The sequence below is a fragment of the Pristis pectinata genome, chromosome 18 (assembly GCF_009764475.1).
Source record: "Pristis pectinata isolate sPriPec2 chromosome 18, sPriPec2.1.pri, whole genome shotgun sequence".
NCBI lineage: Eukaryota > Metazoa > Chordata > Chondrichthyes > Rhinopristiformes > Pristidae > Pristis > Pristis pectinata.
The window spans coordinates 37,709,855-37,726,800 of record NC_067422.1 but is presented as its reverse complement, the minus strand read 5'-3'; the positions used below and the strand labels follow the sequence as shown (position 1 = coordinate 37,726,800).

At 46.4% G+C, this 16,946-nt stretch overlaps 1 protein-coding gene across 1 annotated transcript; it reads left to right on the top strand.

The window, feature by feature from the left end:
- Window positions 1-988: 988 nt before the first annotated feature.
- On the top strand, window positions 989-16,712 carry slc25a19 (solute carrier family 25 member 19). The gene is made up of 6 exons (XM_052033128.1): window positions 989-1,200; window positions 5,647-5,802; window positions 6,452-6,622; window positions 8,069-8,240; window positions 10,313-10,443; window positions 11,899-16,712. Exons 1-6 carry the CDS (start codon window positions 1,063-1,065, stop codon window positions 12,097-12,099), a joined length of 969 nt encoding a protein of 322 aa, XP_051889088.1. The 5' UTR covers window positions 989-1,062; the 3' UTR covers window positions 12,100-16,712.
- Window positions 16,713-16,946: the final 234 nt, after the last annotated feature.

Sequence of the window (16,946 nt, the reverse complement as noted above, 5' to 3'; positions counted from 1 at the left end):
CCCCCAGTCCCCCCCCAACCCCGTCGATGCCCCCAGTCCCCCCAACCCCGTCGATGCCCCCAGTCCCCCCCCAACCCCGTCGATGCCCCCAGTCCCCGCAACCCCGTCGCTTCCCCCAGTCCCCCCCAACCCCGTCGATGCCCCCAGTCCTCCCCAACCCCGTCGATGCCCCCAGTCCCCGCAACCCCGTCGCTTCCCCCAGTCCCCCCCAACCCCGTCGCTTCCCCCAGTCCCCCCAACCCCGTCGATGCCCCCAGTCCCCCCCAACCCCGTCGATGCCCCAGTCCCCCCCAACCCCGTCGATGCTCCCAGTCCCCCCCAACCCCGTCGATGCTCCCAGTCCCCCCCAACCCCGTCGATGCCCCCAGTCCCCCCCAACCCCGTCGATGCCCCCAGTCCCCCCCAACTCCGTCGCTGCCCCCAGTCCCCCCGTTGCCCTGCCTTCAGTCGCCCCGTCCCCCCCCCGTACCCGCCTTGTTCCCCCCCCGCCCCCCACCTTCAGTCCCCCCCGTCCTCTCTGCCCCCGTCGTTAACCGCAACTTCTCCCCTTCCCTCCGCATTGCCCCCCACCCGAGACCCTACCGCCTCCGCCATCAGCGCTCCGCCCGTCCGTCACCACACCGACCGCCGACCCCGCCCCCTCGCTCCGCTCCGCCCGGCCCCGCCCCCCCACCTGAGGGCGGGACATCCTCTCACCGGGTGGACACACCCCTGAGGGATTTTGTCGACCGACCTGCCTCCGACCGAGGCAAATCGTGAAGCGATCGTCTTAATTTACTGAGGTATATTCGTCGTTGCTGCTCAGCAAGTGACAACGACGAAGGTGGAAGCAGAAGATCGGTGTCCCAGGATTGGTTGATTGACATTTGCTTCCTCACAGCTGATTGGTGTATCGTCACGATGCCAGATTTTCAGTGGCTGGAGTAACTGTCAATTATTCTGCGACCCGCCCCAACCGTCTCAAAATTCGTCTCTTCTGTGATTGGCCGAGTTGGATGGCAATCAGGGTGTCGTTATTTCCGGTCTGTGATGCCGGGCGGCCTGGTGGCCTGAGGCCGGGCGATGGTGGGCTATGACCCGTCGGCCCAGGGCCGGGGGCCGCGCCTCTCACCCAGGGAGGCGGCGGTAGCCGGCTCAGCGGCCGGGCTCCTCACCCGGGTCCTCATCAACCCGCTGGACGTCCTCAAGATCCGCTTCCAGGTAAAGTGACGGCGGGTCGGTACCGGGCGGCGGGTAAATGCTGGGTGACAGGGCGGAGGGTGTCAGTGCCAGGCGGCAGGTAGATGCAGGGCCACACGTCGGCTAACTATTCCCGGCTTATACCAGGTATGGTTTATTATTGTCACTTGTACCGAGGAACAGTGAAAAACTTGTCTTGCACACCGATTGTACAGGTCAATTCATTACACAGTGCAGTTACATTGAGTTAGTACAGAGTGCATTGAGGTAGTACAGGTAAAAACAATAACAGTACGGAGTAAAGTGTCACAGCTACAGAGAAAGTGCAGTGCAATAAGTTGCAAGGTCACAACAAGGTAGATCGTGGGGTCGGAGTCCATCTCATCGTATAAGGGAACCGTTCAATAGCCTTATCACTGTGGGGTAGAAGCTGTCCTTGAGCCTGGTGGTACGTGCCCTCAGGCTCCTGTACCTTCTACCCCATGGAAGAGGAGAGAAGAGAGAATGACCCGGGTGGGTGGGGTCTTTGATTATGCCGGCTGCTTCGCCAAGACGAAGAGAGGTATAGACAGAGTCCATGGAGGGGAGGCTGGTTTCCGTGACGTGCTGGGCTGTGTCCACGACTCTCTGCAGTTTCTTGCGGTCCTGGGCAGAGCAGTTGCCATACCAAGCCGTGATACATCTGTTGTCCCAATTTTAAGTTCCCACTCCTGTCTGCTGCAAAGTAACACAGTGCCACAGATTAATTCTGTTAAAACGCATTTATTAGCAGTATACTGCGGGAGAAACTCTCATGCAGAGTCTTTATCGGAGCTCTCCGCAGCCCAAAGCAGCAGACAGTGATTTATACAGATATTGTCACACACACTTAATGAATTCGGCTCCACGAGTTTCGTTCAGACCTCAGAGAACCAAAGACAGACATGGCACCTATTGTCCAACATAATTGAGTTATAATCAAGAGATTCAAAGACAGGTATCACCCTTGTTGTTTAAAACAAGCTTCCTCCAGTCTGTTTATTACACCCACCACCCTTATCGTCTAGTATATTGGCCTGCCACCGAGGTCCCGGACACAGCAATTAACACCTTATCCATTGAGTCAGCAGCTTGCGTGCTCTTGCTTGTGAGGTATTTTTGTCTGTCGTCTATAGGTATGGTTTTTAACCCTTTACTTCCTCACATCCCGATAGGATGCTTTCTATGGTGCATCGATAAAAGTTGATAAATCAAAGAGGACAAACCAAATTTCTTTAGCCACCTCTATACAGGCCAGTGGGTAAATACCAGGAGAGCATTCACTGCCCTGGGAAGCAGCACTGGACAGTGTACTGGTCCATGGGTAAATATTGTGAAATCACACTGGTAAATTGTGGGAAATCAGTCATTAAATACCTGGCAGCGCCCTGGTCAGTAGGTGAATGCAATCTAATGATGCTGAAATGTCAGGAAGTTGCACTGGACAAATAAAGGATGACTGCACTGGGAATCTTTTAAATGTGTTGGGCAAAAGTAAATATCCCCAAAAGCAGGCAACTGCACGATGCTGTGGGAAGTGCTACCAAATACTGGCAAACCTGCCAGTGACTGGAACTACCACCGAGTATTAGGTTAAGTATACCAAGCAACAAGGATTTGAAGGGCCTCGAAGTCTAGTCCTCCTTCTGGAGATATTTCTCAACCTTGCACACAAAACCCAAATGGAACTAGTCTGTAAATAGTGCTGCAGTAATAGTGCTTTCTTATTAGACTAAAGTACATGGGCAAGAAATGTTTATTTTTCTGCATAGGATTCATGGCATGCTGCAGTAACGTGGCCTTCACCATAAACCCTCCAGCATTACTGCAGAGGTGAAGAGTTATTCAGTCTTTTGTGGCCTTACCCCTCCTCAGTCCACCAATCACCTCAGACTCCTGTCTCACCACTCCCCTCCTCCTCTTTGTACTGGTAAATAGCAAAGTAATGGTAGACAGACTGTGCACTGCTTGGTTAATGAGAACCTAATTAAAGGAGAAAAGTAAAGTGATGTGGGGTTATATGTTTAAAGATCTTTAGAAGCAGAAAGGGGAATAGTGTATACTTTTCGAATTAGCAGGTTGTGTCGTGAGGAAAATTTTCCAGCTGAGGGAGGAGTGTCTAATGTACATCAGGGAATAAACTTTGCAAAGCTTCACTTTTGAGCATCCAGTGGATGCTCAAAGCACTTGAGTTCTTTTCTGGAGGAATGGAATTAAACAGGTACTCACAAACCCTAATTAGACCACGAGGAACACAATTCAGGTCTTTGTATTGTAAAATGGTGAAGGCTTTGCTGCTGAAGATGCTAAAATGCTTTGCAGAGCAGATGACAGGATTAGAAGGATGCTTGTCCAGATCGGGTGACTGGTCTGGGGCTGTTTTCTGTAGCAAGGAGAAGATTTGAGACGTGAGTTAATACGGGCTTTCTGAAGGGGTTTGATCAGGTGGATGTAGGCAAAATATTTGCCCCAGAGTGAGGAGTCCAAGCTTGGTCATAAATATAATTGATAATTACAGCAGGGGAAGGCGGGGGTGGCATCTTCCTGGAGAGTGGTTGGAATGTGGAAATTGCTATCACAGGGACTGGGCAAAGCAAATAAAATTGATGCATTTTTGGGGAAGTTGGGTACATGAGTAAGGAATGAGTAGAAAGAAAATAGTGAATTGGATTAGATACCTATCACTGGTAGGAAGTTTGTATGGATAATAAATGCCTTAGAACTGTTGGCCTGTTTCAATGCTCAACATTATTCAGCATATGAAGAACTGGCAGCTGTGGAGGAAAGCAAGTAGCTACAGGGAAATGTATCAGTGTTGAACAAATGGATTGGTCAGAGAGATGGGTGCAAATTGGTATCCCTGTCCAATGAATAAACGTACCTTTTGTGATGATAAGTGTATACGCACAGTAAGGAACTACGTGCAAAATGAATAAATTCCAATTCCAGTTCCAACCCCCACCCCTCCAATGGGCTAAACTTGGGGAATTATTACGGCGGCAGCGCAAACTTCTAATGCGGGCAGGACCCAGTTTACAATACAAAATGCTTCTGAGGATTCTTAGTGTGAACGCTGAGGTCGCGAGCTTCCTGAGAGGTCCCTGCCATCACCTTTCCAACTGCACTCCAGCACTGGGCGTCCCCCGGAGTCCAGTAACACAGCTGCCGCACCCTACTGCTTCCCAGCAAATGTGTTGGGAAATCTGGGAGCTGAACCATGTTGGACCTGGTGCAGGTTACTCCACTCACCGGAGAGGAATGTCTGTAAAAGTGATGAGTAAAATTTGGATAATTTGTTGTTTTTAAATAAATGTTATTTTAATGGGAATATGTTGTTAAGTTGGATGAGTGCAATTGTTTAATTTAAAATTAATATTTCTATGACTTTTTTGTATTATGATTAACTTTTTAAAATGTGGTCACAACTCTTATAACCCTGCAGACTTGGGACTTCAGTGGTGCTGGACTGTCAGATTTTCCAGACTATTGGATGTTGTAGAACACACTTAATTTTTTTTAGATGTTACACAGTGTTATAATAAATGTTCTGGTGAGTTGGGGCAGCATGCGTGTCAGATGCCAAACCGTCAGGTATTCTGAATTGTTGGATAGTGGATTATTGGAGTTATACTATGTTTTTAAATTTCTGTGACTATCAGATGTTCAGTGTCTTTTGATACCCTGTAAGCCCGGCTGTCAAAGCATTTCTGGGAGCCGAGCTTGCTGGTTTTATGGCAGGAAGTTCCTTCCCTGTGCAAGGCCTCGCTGCTCAGGAGCTGGCTTTGGATATCAAGGTGTTGCTACAGGTAAGTATGGGTAGGGGAGTGGTGAGTGCTGGCAGATCACTGCCTTCTGGGAGCCAAATGCAATCCTCCCACAGGTTGTATTTTGTGGGGGTAATGAAGCCATTACAATAATACAAGAACAAACAATGTGATCAAAACTATTAGCACAGTCCAGAAATTACATACCACCTAGGATTGTGGGTCTGCTTGTTCAACATTGGGACAGCATTTCCACAGAAGTGAACCGAGTAAGTAATTCACAATATAAGTACAGAGTAACTTGGATATAGGTGCCACGGAGAGTCTATGCTGATTATGGATGATGTAGATTCCACCTATCACCTACCAGCCTCTGTCTCGACACTCCCCTCTCTCATCTCAGCTGGTTCCACCATCACCTCCCAGCCTTTGCCTCATCCCTCCCTCTCACTTCTCTATACTGGCTATCTTCCCTCCACACTCAATGCTGACGCAGGGCATTGACTCGTAAGGTCGGCCATCTCTTTGCCTCCACGGATGCTGCTTGACCCGCTGAGTTCTTCCAGCAGTTTATCTTTTGCTCCCGATTCCCAGCATCTGCAGTCTCTTGTCCACCATCCAGAGTTTTGCGGCTGCTTATCGCAGGGCTCTTCTCGTGTTCACTGCTGTGGTTTTGTTTTCCCAGCTCCAGATTGAGCGCTTGTCATTGCTGGAGCCAAGGGCCAAGTATCATGGCATTGTGCAGGCTGTCGGCACGATATTCAGAGAGGAGGGCCTGCAGGCGTTCTGGAAGGGCCATGTTCCAGCCCAGCTCCTGTCCGTCTCTTACGGAGCTGTCCAGGTATGATACATTTCCATCTCTTTTTCAGCCCTTTCTAGAAGCATCTTAATGTGTGGCAAGATATCACTAAGTAAATTGTAAGTCTTTGTGCCCATTAAACTGAGGGTTGAGAATGCTGGAGAATGGACTCTGGCACCCTCGGCACAATCTTGTCACTGGAATGGTCAAATGAGTGTGGGAGACCACATCTTGGGTTTGAAATTTGGAAGTTTCCTGAATTGTAAAATCTTCCAGTTTGATTCTGGAACTGCCAGAGTCAGGAGGTCACTGATTCAAACTCCCATTTTGTGGAGATTTGACATGTCAGTGCTTTAATGAGGGAGTGCTGATGTTTCCTGATGCAATGTTAAACTGTCATCTCAGGCAGATGTAGAAAGTTCCACTGCACTAGTTTGAAGTAATGCAGAACTGCTATCTCCTGGCTAGTTTTTATCCTTCTGTCAAAAAATAATGATCTGTTCATTCTCAGGTTGCTGTTTGTGGCATTGTTCTGACTATTGTTTCTCACTTAACTACAGAAAATATTTCAGACCGCAAGGTGTTTTGAATGTCTTGAGCTCACAAAAGGAGCGACTGTATGTGCAAGCTGCTTTTAATTTTCGATTGTCTTCGTTGCAAGAGGTTTGACATTTTCTCCCTTTTTCCCCAGTTTGCAAGTTTTGAGTTTCTAACAAAATTTGTCCACAATGCCTTGCTGTGTGACTCGAGGAATCCCACAGTGCACTTTGTTTGCGGAGGCCTGGCGGCGTGCTCCGCCACGGTGACTGTGCAGCCCATCGACACACTCCGTACCCGATTCGTGGCACAGGGAGAACCCAAGGTAAGGAAGGCGGGAGCACTTTGTGGCAGCTGCGGTGTCGGAGGGCGGATGTGAGTGCACGAGTAAGTTTGGTAGAAGTGAGGCCAAAGCACTGTGGATGTGATCCTGCGTTAAAGCCCCATCAGGATATCAAGATATCAGGAAGCTGCAGTTGAGTAACATCAAAACAGCAGGCTGCCTGGGTGGTGGTTGAAGGGAGGCAGGGAGGGTGGGACTGGTGTAGGTGGGGACGCTCCGGTTAACCTAGAGCACTTTGGGTTCCTGGCTGCTGTCTCTACCTCAGAAACCATGCGTATCAGAATCGGATTTATTATCACTGACTTGTATGACGTGAAATTTGTTGTTTTGCGGCAGCAGTACAGTGCAAAGACAAAATTACTAGAAATTCCAAAAATAAATAGTGCAAAAAGATAGGAATAATGAGGTAGTGTTCGTGAACGGTTCAGAAATCTGATGGCGGAGGGGAAGGAGCTGTTTCCGAATCCTTGAGTGTGGGTCTTCAGGCTCCTGTACCTCCTCCCTGATGGTAGTAATGCGGAGCAGGCACGTCCTGGATGGTGAGGGTCCTTAGTGATGGATGCCGCCTTCTTGAGGCATCATCTCTTGAAGATGTCCACAGCGGTGGGGAGGGTTGTGTCTTGTGGGACCAGGGTGTAAATCCTGTGATTGAGCATCCTGTTGTCACATCATGAAGAATAAATACTTTGGCGAGGTTATGGAGGCAATTTGGTGCTTGCAGAACTGTGTGCTAGCAAATGGAAGGGACAATAACATTTGGGAGGTGGTAGGATACAGGAGGAATGGTATCCAAAAATATAAACTAATGCTGCAGGTAGGAAGCATTATTGGAGCACTATTTGTTTCTGTGACTTTGGATTCTTGATACTAAAAAAGATCATTGTGTTTTCAGGCAAGAAAGCCTTTGTAGTCTATTCAAAGATCCAGACTGCATCACCTTAGATGGATGAAGAGATGATCAGTCAGTTCCCCTGTCTCAGATCACCTCCAACCAACCCCACTTTCAACTGTGCTGTATTTTGTTTGAAGGATTATTCTGTTTGAAGGAAACTTGGAAATATTAGTCTTCAACACACTAGTTTGAACCTTTTGTGTCTAATTCTTGCAGATAGTTTGGAATAAAGCATTGTGTTTTCTTTCTTGCCTTTTACTCCCCAGTAATGTCAAAGTTAAGTTTATTGTCATATGCACAAGTACATGTGTGCACAGGTACAATGAGAAACTTACTTGCAGCATCACCGATGCATAGCCTCATAGATACAGATGGAGGAAGTGAGTGGGTAGGCGAAGATGGGGGACAGACTTCTGAAGCTAGGAAGTGTGTCTCTACTTGATGACTAGATGTACAGATGAAACGTGGCTTTTGCGTGGAAAACTGTGCGTGTGTTGTTTGTCCCTGGACTATGCAGACACTAATTTGTATTGCAGGTTTACAGGAATCTTTGGCACGCAGTGGGCACAATGTACAGAAGAGAAGGACCCTTGTCATTTTATCGGGGCCTCACTCCCACCATGATGGCTGTTTTCCCTTATGCTGGGTTCCAGTTTGCCTTCTACAACATCTTTCACCGTATCTCCAAATGGGCCAACATCAGCTCAGGTGAGTGAACGGAGAGGGGAATCTGTGGGGCGCACAAACTGAATGGGACAGGAAAGTCTCTGGTGAGGTATTTGGAACCTCAGAGGGGGGGTAGTTGCACACACACTTGGCTGCTGTCAGTGTAACAACTTCCATTTAAGCATTGGAGGAGGCCACACAAACACGCTTGTATGGGTGCACCTTAACACACCACACACTCAATTCCTCAGCTGGATGTGAAGGAGATGTAATGGTGTACAATGCCTTGCTTGATGCTGTCCATTCATCAAGTTCTTTTTGACCTGAGCTAACCTTTTGGAGCTTTGTTGTGTGAAAAGGTTCTTTTGGAATCTTAAAGGTAGAGGACTCTGGACACAGGCTTTGGATTCTAACAATAGTTTAATCACAAAGGTAGACACAGGGACAGAATGAATGGGAACAGATGCACACTCACACGCAGGAGACCGTGGATGTGAGGGGGAATCACAACGAGGATCACGCGCGCACACACATACACGCGCACGCACACACTGGACAAGGTACAGCTTATCAAGAGAGAAACACTACAATGCCTGAATACCTTGACCAACAAGCATTGGCCCTAACACTCCCTGGAGTCTGACAAAGACACTCCCAAACCACGTGGTGATGCCCACTCTTACCAGTGGTCTCTGCAGCATTGTCTCACTACTCCTGGGGCAGTCGAGAGAGAGAGACCAGGGGGTTGCAACACTCCTTATAGTGCTAGGAGGCTGGGTAGAGCCTAGCCAGGTGAGTTAGACAGGCCAATGGTTTGGGGGTCAAGGACAAAGGTGCCTGCCACGGCCAATGGTCAGACAGGTTCAAGGACAAAGGTGCCTTTCCAAAGCCAATCCCTATGCCCACACCTGATGGGTGGGGTGGAGCCACACCTTGATTGACAGTGATGTCACTTCCGATCCAAAGAGCAATGCTGTCCTCCGACCAGTGGGGTCAGTGTTGTTACGGTCACGTGACAGCCATGTGCACTCATACTACAAGCTTCCATCCTTTGCAGTCACCAAGGTCACTCTGGTTCATCTCAACAACCACCTACAACTATTCACCAGATCCTCCTCCTGGCTAATGTCCCTCCCAGACCCCTTCCAGTTCTCCCTTCAAGCTACTATTCAAAGCTTTGCCCTTTACCTCTGTGGGTTCTTTTCCCTTGCTGAGACTGGCACCTCCCTCATTCCTGTTTTCACTGCCTCCCCAAGACCCTCAATTCCAGACTCTTGTTTATAGTCACTAACCCATGTAACCTTGCCTCTCCGTCCCTTTCAGAAGCTGCCCTACCTTTCTGTTCCATCTCTCCAGTGACCCAACTCTAATCATATGCCCCATTCTGCACTTGCACGCCTCAGATGATATGTTGCTGATTTTGTATTTTCTCCACACTGTGTTAACTAAAGCATTTCAGAAAAATAGTAGCTTTTGTTTTAGCATTTTTGGTATTTCAGTTGTGTAGTAGCTAAGTTGCTTCTGGCGGAGGATCTTTTAACCAAGCTCCGAGACTGCCTATACTCTCCTGAGGTTCCAGAGGGCTCAAGACTTCTATTGCTGGTTAAGGTTGTGAATTTTCCACATGAGGAATTAAAGGAGAGGAGCGTCAATGTTTCTCGACAGCCGTGTCTTCACTGAGCTTGGAGAATGACTTTTTCTGGTGCCAATATCTCGACAAATATCTCAACAGTTTTAGTCTTGTCTTGCTACTGTAATATAGGGAACCTGGTGACAAACTTGCAGCAAGATCCCACAAACAGCAATCTAGTAATGACCAAATTGTCTGTTTCGGTTGTTGCTCTGAGAAAGACATCTCCCCAATGCTGGAAATAGTGACGTTTTATCTTCTTATTCCAGTTCCAGGATTCATCTGTCAATTAGTTTCCTGTTTGGCCTCAGATGGCACCTACCTACACTTCCTGCAGTACGGCACTGGAATATCAGCCTAGATTTTGTTGTTCAAATATCCAGAAAGGGACTTGTAGTGAGGGCACGACTGAAGCATGGCTGATGCATTTAAAAGTACCGAGAGGGATTATTGTTCTCACCCTGTTTTTTTTTGTTTTTGTTAGGTAATGTACAGAATCTGGTGTGTGGGGGCTGTGCAGGGATCATCAGTAAAACTCTCACTTATCCCCTGGACCTTCTTAAGAAGAGACTGCAGGTGAATGGCTTTCAGGAGGCACGAGCCTCCTTTGGACAGGTGAGGCTCTGCAGACCCACGCTTCTGTGTGTGTGTTTGTCTCATAATGTGGGAATGCTAGTTATTCCCACCCTGCGTACCGAGGCAGGGTGGAGCTCTGCCCATTACTGCACGTCCTGTCTGTTCAGTTTGCCCAGGAATTTGTTCTCAGTGTACCACAGGGCAGGCAGTGTCAGGTTCACTGATTCCATTGATGTGCCAGGACATTGCATGGCTGCTCACCATTGCACACTTGCATACTATCACTCATAGCCCAATACATTGTGCATTGCAGTGTGTTGTGAGTAAGGACTAATACTGAGCTCATTCTAGCTGAACATGCAATGAGGCACCATGCTCCACTGAGTCTTTTTTTCTCTCAAATACCTATGCTTTTACCATCACATACAACAGCTTGCTGTGTCTGCAGAACTATTACTGGACTAATCATCCAGAAAACGTGAGTTAATGTTCTACCATTCTGAGATTGTAATTATTTTTTTTAACAAAGAAAATCTTCTTGTTAAGTGACCACAGGTGCTGGATTGTCCATAAGAACACAGTTGCTGTCTTCTTCACTAAGGAAACTTGACACTTTATCACCTGCTTTGGCCTATGTGACTGCAGTCCCCATACAGCAGACTAGACCGGGGGACCTAACAACACACTCATTGGCACCGTTATTTCCAGAAACATTTTTGGAGCATCCAGAGATGAGCAATAGATGCCAATATCGCCAGCAATATCTACACCTGATAAGTTTTTTTTTTGAAGGATCCCTGCTGTTCTCCCTGACCAATTTTTGTGAAGTCTGGTTCCATCCATCCTTGTTTTTTAAAAAAAACCTTTTGGCCTCACTGGTTTCAGATAGTTAAAGCACAATGGAATTTGAAATTCCCAGGTGCAAAGTTGGAAACAAATCTTCGTCAGTAGGGAAGCCCACTTGTGTGGCGTGGGCAGTTAGAGAGCTTTGGTCTACGTTGGCTTTGGGAACTTGCTGATAAATGATCAATGTTTATGGAGCAAATACCCAAACATAAAAGGCAAAGCAGAACGAGATATGTGATACTTACCAATATGGAGTAGAAGGTGTGAGTCTTCATACACATTGCAGAGGCTGTAGAACATCCTGGGGCATCAGTCAGGAGCCTGACAAGGGAAGAGAAAATGTCCACTGGGGCCTGGCACATAGTGATCCCTCGTTGAAAGTGACCTGTGTGAGCGATGGATGAGAGCAGGATTGGGCACTGCTGTATGCTCTGAATATTTACTTCTGGGCATTGGGCAAAGTGGATGGAACGGAACACAGTACTTTCAGCATGCAGGACAAAACCAGATTTGTAATGATTCACTGGGGTACAAGGGGCTGGGCTGGCACAAGGATGGAAAACATGGTATGGGCGTGGGGAGATGTGGGCTAGCATGCAGTAGGGTAGGAGTACCAGTGTTAACCCCCTTGTGGTTTGTGTGTTTCAGGTACAGACCTACAACGGGTTCCTGGACTGTGTGTTTCAGGTGGCTCAGGGTGAGGGGCTGAGAGGATTCTACAAGGGCTTGTCACCCAGCATGGTGAAAGCTGCCTTTTCCACTGGACTTGTATTTTTCTGGTACGAACTCTTCTGCGATATATTGGGTGACTCCAAGCAGACAGACTCAGGACACCAGCAGCAACAGTAGCAGTCTCAATCACAAGCAATGACTTTCAACCAACTCCTCTTAATTATTCTTTGTTTCTCTGGCCATACCCGCTACTGATTACTGCTTTGTGTGCAGACGGATGAATACACAGCTCTTGGGATTCCTCAGGAAACATTTGGCTATTTAATACACACCAGTCCACAAGACTGGTTAAGTGCTACTTTCGCAGTTTATCGTGTTGCGTCCACAAGATATTCCGAAACAGAGATCAGGTCCCCACCTCACAATAAGGGAACGGGCTGCCGGATGTTATAACAGAATCGTTAGTCCAGAAAGATCTTACTCTGGAACACGGCGGGTATATGACGCGTCAAACGGTCAGCTGTTATGACCGGAGTTGTTCAACCACCAAGTGAACGTGAGCATTTGAACGTCACACCATAGAACCCCCCACGCAACACCCTCTCTACCCTAACCCTAGGGCACGGGGGAGTGCGGGGTGCATTAGACATATGGCCTTTATTGTTCAAATATAAGTTCACAAATAACAATTATCATATCACTAACAATAGTCATAATAATAGCACTTCATTTATCCATAAATATCTGCAGTAAACTAATTGTTAATTTAATAGTTAAACTGCAAATATTAGAGGCAAAGGTCTTATACTTCTTAATATCCAAAAATTTCATCAACAAGTTGTTATCTTTGGCCCACAGACCGCGAGCTCCAATTACAAATCCAAAACACTCGACGATCTGCGCCTGAGTCAACTCCTTAACTTGTTGAACGAGGTGTTTGTATTTGCTACGTTTCTCAGACCACGCCTTCAGGATTGAGTTGTTGTTATCCTCAAATCGGATGGTGACATCAACCACTGCCGCCCTGTTTCCTTTTACCAGGATTAAATCAGGTTTCCACAGCGCTCCGTCTCCATCCCTCAAATGAGGCTCAACATAAGGGTCCCATTGGTATTGTACAGCTATGTTCTTTAGTTTCTCCACGATTTTATTATGCCGTCTAATACGCGCCTCTTTAACATTTAAACAGTGTCCAGAGATGTGTGCTATGGTTTCATTAGCAAAACCACACCTTTGGCAGATCTTCACTGCATCAGGAATTCCATGGTTTCATGTGTATCTTGTTGAATATTGCCCACATCTTAAGAGGATGGCATTCACGACTTGGTGCCCTTTCCAAGTCCTGTAATTCCGTAGCCATGCATTAGAGTTAGTATCATTTGGAAATTCTTTGATACCAACACCTTGGTAATTCTTCGTAGTCCATTTACTAAATTCTACCGACCGCCAATCGATATTAAATTTTGGCGGTCTGGCATCATTCTCTGCACTTAGTTCTAAATCAGCAGCCAATTGCACATTAGAGCTCTCGGTATGTCTGTCCACAACATTAGATAACACAAATACATCTTGGGCTGAGATTATATCACTTATTACTGACAGACTCTTCAACTTCTCGATGGCGGCCACGTTATTCTCGCCAGCCCATTCGAAAGAATGTTCAGTCAACATATCCTTTGATTCCTCGAGAGCCTGTCTCTTTCTTATAACTGCAATCGGAATCTGGACTTCCAGTCTTGGTATACAAAGACCGCCATCCTTTAACTTGGAATATAAAATTCCATCAGTCGTATCAGGAGGCAGATGTAATATTTCTTTAACTATCTTTCTGATAGATCTATCCAGCTCCCTTAATATGTTCTAGGATGCCTCAATTAATATGAGATAATAATACATCCGAGGTATCATATATGTTCGTAACAATGTCACTTCCTGCATAGGCTTCAATTTTGCTCTTTGCAGATTCTCGAACCACATATCCAGTTTGGAAGTTAGATTTTCTTTAGAAATTCCACACCATGGGTCGATCTTCGCACCGAGGTATTTCTCGATGTCCCCAGGTGTTACGTATGCTAATTTTTCCTGTCCAAACTTCCATTGTTGTCTGAAGTTATATACGAATGTCTTTCTTGTACTGATGCAGTGAAAACCTTTGGTTTTCTTGGTGTTTATTTCCAATCCAGTACCAATGCAGAAGTTTCTCAAGATTTTGATATTATTTATCATGCCCTTGTACAAGTCGCTCAGAATTGCAACATCATCAGCAAAAGCCAAAGCTGTACAACGAGATCCACCACTGGGAGTGACAATCTCCACTCCCTGCCCACTGTGTTCTAAAGTACTGATGAGCGGATCCATAGCAATATTAAATAGGATCGGAGAGAGGGGATCACCTTGTTTCACCCCTCTCTTAATTACAATTCTTCTGGTCTTATTAGTACCAACCTCAACAACCGTTGAGGCATTATTATAAAGGTCCATTACCAAATTGATGAATATTTTTGGTGCACCAACTCTCTGTAACGACCTCATTATCAATTTATGGCCAACAGAATCAAAGGCCTTAGCGAAGTCTATGAACAACACAGAGTTCCTTGTTGTTACTTTTGGAGCCTTTAATGATGTTCCTCAATATCGTAATATTTTCATTACAGCCGGAAGTATTCAACAAAATCCCTTCTGCCGATGACTAATACGGACTGATTCACTCAGCTGTTTTGCCAGGATCTTCGTGAACAACCGGAGAATCATTGGACCGATGGTGATAGGTCTCCAATTGTCCAGGCTTTTTAGTTGTTCCTTGTCATCGGTCTTAGGGATAAGTACTGTCTAGCTTTTCTTGAGACAGTCCGGCACAGTACCGGATTGCAACCACAGTGTAAATAATCTGGGCAATAAATCACCATCGCTGTTCAACAAATCTTTTAAATCCTTCTTCTTTCATATTATCTGGGCCAGGAGCACTATCTTCCTTGATACCGCAAAGTGCCTCGCTGACCTCGGTTTCCTCGATCTTCCTGAGGAGATGTTCAGTATCGAAGTCAGCGGTGTGATCTTTCATATTCCTGAGGTCAGCTTTATTATTGGCCAACCCCAGTTTCTCCACAAAGCGCTCATATACATCGTCACTTTTTAAGGGGCACTCACTTTGTGCAGGTGCACCCATCAACTGGCATGCGAGACACTTACGATCTTTCCCAAAGAGAATCTGTATGGCCCTGTATTCAGCTTTTCGCGCGGCTGTTCTCTGCTTGTTTCCAGTATTATTTTCAGGATTCCTCCTTTTATCAGCAACCTCAGTACGCACGACCCGCTTCTTCCTCTGGAAGCGGCCAACTAAGTCACTCGTAATATTTTCCAACAGACTAACCCCTGAAGCGAAGTCAACCTTATTCTTTTTATCTCAATAAAGATGTTCTACCTGATCCAGGTCAGCAGCAATATTGTGAGACCGTTGCCCACTATATTTACCATTGGTCTTATTCGCAATTTTCAAAGGGGAGTCCATTTTCTGATATTTATCCAAATCCATATTCTTTGCATCAACTGGCAATGGATTTTCCACATTACTTATTCCACGAGTGTCGGTTGGATCTCTGGATATAATTCTGCGTTTATCCGATATTTGTTTATTAGTCTTAGTGGTTAAGACTTTAGCAATTTCAACATTAATATATCTCGCCCCTTTAAAACGTTCTTCCAACTCCAAGAGGAGCTTCGTCTCCTCCTCTGTCCATATTTCCTTCCCTCCAGGCTTCTTTTTCACCAGGACTTCTTCAATTCTTTTCTCATTCCTCACGGCCAGATGCCGATGGCGTTCATGTTGCACAAGGCTGCGTTTCGTTCGGAATGCCTCCTGATATACTTCACATCTTTTCCACCATGTCCTGGCTACTTAAGCCTTTGCACCTCACAACATGGCAGGCAGTAGAGTGGAGTTCACCCTCAATACCGCAGTGTCTGCAGGTTGCCTTAACAGACTGCACGAGATGTTCCCTTTTCAAATGTTTCCTAAGTGCTCACATTGTATCATTGTTTCCTGAGGATCTCATCCCACTCCACAGAAGCAGTCTGGGGTCGAGCAGAGCTGTGTGCTGCTGCGTGGAAAGTTGTGTGCCTGCGGAGCACTCCTGTACTTAGCTGTTGCTTTAACTGGTGAGCTTAAAGTGCCATTGCTTAAGTTATTAGTATTTATTTTTCTAATGAGATGCATTTATTTAGCAATCTGTCAGTTTGGCTGCATTTTTTTATGTAAACGTACTTCATGCAAATATTTTATTATGCACTTGGGAATGTCACACTGAGACTGCTGACTCCTGTCAGTATTTGAATGGTGTGCAATTTCCTTCTGGGTCAATGCTGTTTGGGTCATTGTTGAGAATTTTCACTTGAGTAGGGCTGTGGGGAATAGCCAGAGGTCTGGAGAGCTTTAACATTGCACTGAGTGACCATATGTTTGTCATTGTGTAGGAAGTGCCCAAAGTGCTACCTGTGAATCACCAGCTGTGGTAATGTAACCCAGATGTGATTTCCAGATCTACACATTGGGCTTGGACCAAGCTCAATTGCCTCCCGCTCTCCTAATTGCATACCAGTGGTGACACGGGTTGGGGGGGGGGGGGGTGCTGCCTGCAAAAATCAGCAGCTTCAGTGCACAGGAGCAGAAGGGATGCTTGAGGTGAATGCCAAATCTGTGCAGTTTCTGGTGCGACTTCCTTTGAATTGTGTATGGTTTATACCTCAGTATTTATACTCCATATTTATGTATATTTTAATAAAAAAGTGAAGTCAAAGGTTTTGTTTGGTTGTGGTTGAATTTTCCTGACCAATGTTGCAGTCTGATTTGGAACAGTTGAGTTATGGACAAAGTTATCCCACGTGCAAGATGAGTGATGTTTAATCTGATTTTGATTACAATGCTTGGGAGGGATGTTGGCGGAACAGAGAATGTTCCCTGCTTTTCACATGCTACCCTGGGGATCTTTGTTATTGATTCAAACCTCCAGCATAGAGAGGAGAGGGTA

Bases quoted from the DNA above. Each gene is read 5' to 3' on its own strand.
- slc25a19 (XM_052033128.1), top strand. From the start codon at position 1,063: ATGGTGGGCTATGACCCGTCGGCCCAGGGCCGGGGGCCGCGCCTCTCA. The intron at 5,803-6,451 runs GTATGATACATT...CTTTTTCCCCAG, and splicing joins TCTCTTACGGAGCTGTCCAG to TTTGCAAGTTTTGAGTTTCT. The intron at 8,241-10,312 runs GTGAGTGAACGG...TGTTTTTGTTAG, and splicing joins ATGGGCCAACATCAGCTCAG to GTAATGTACAGAATCTGGTG.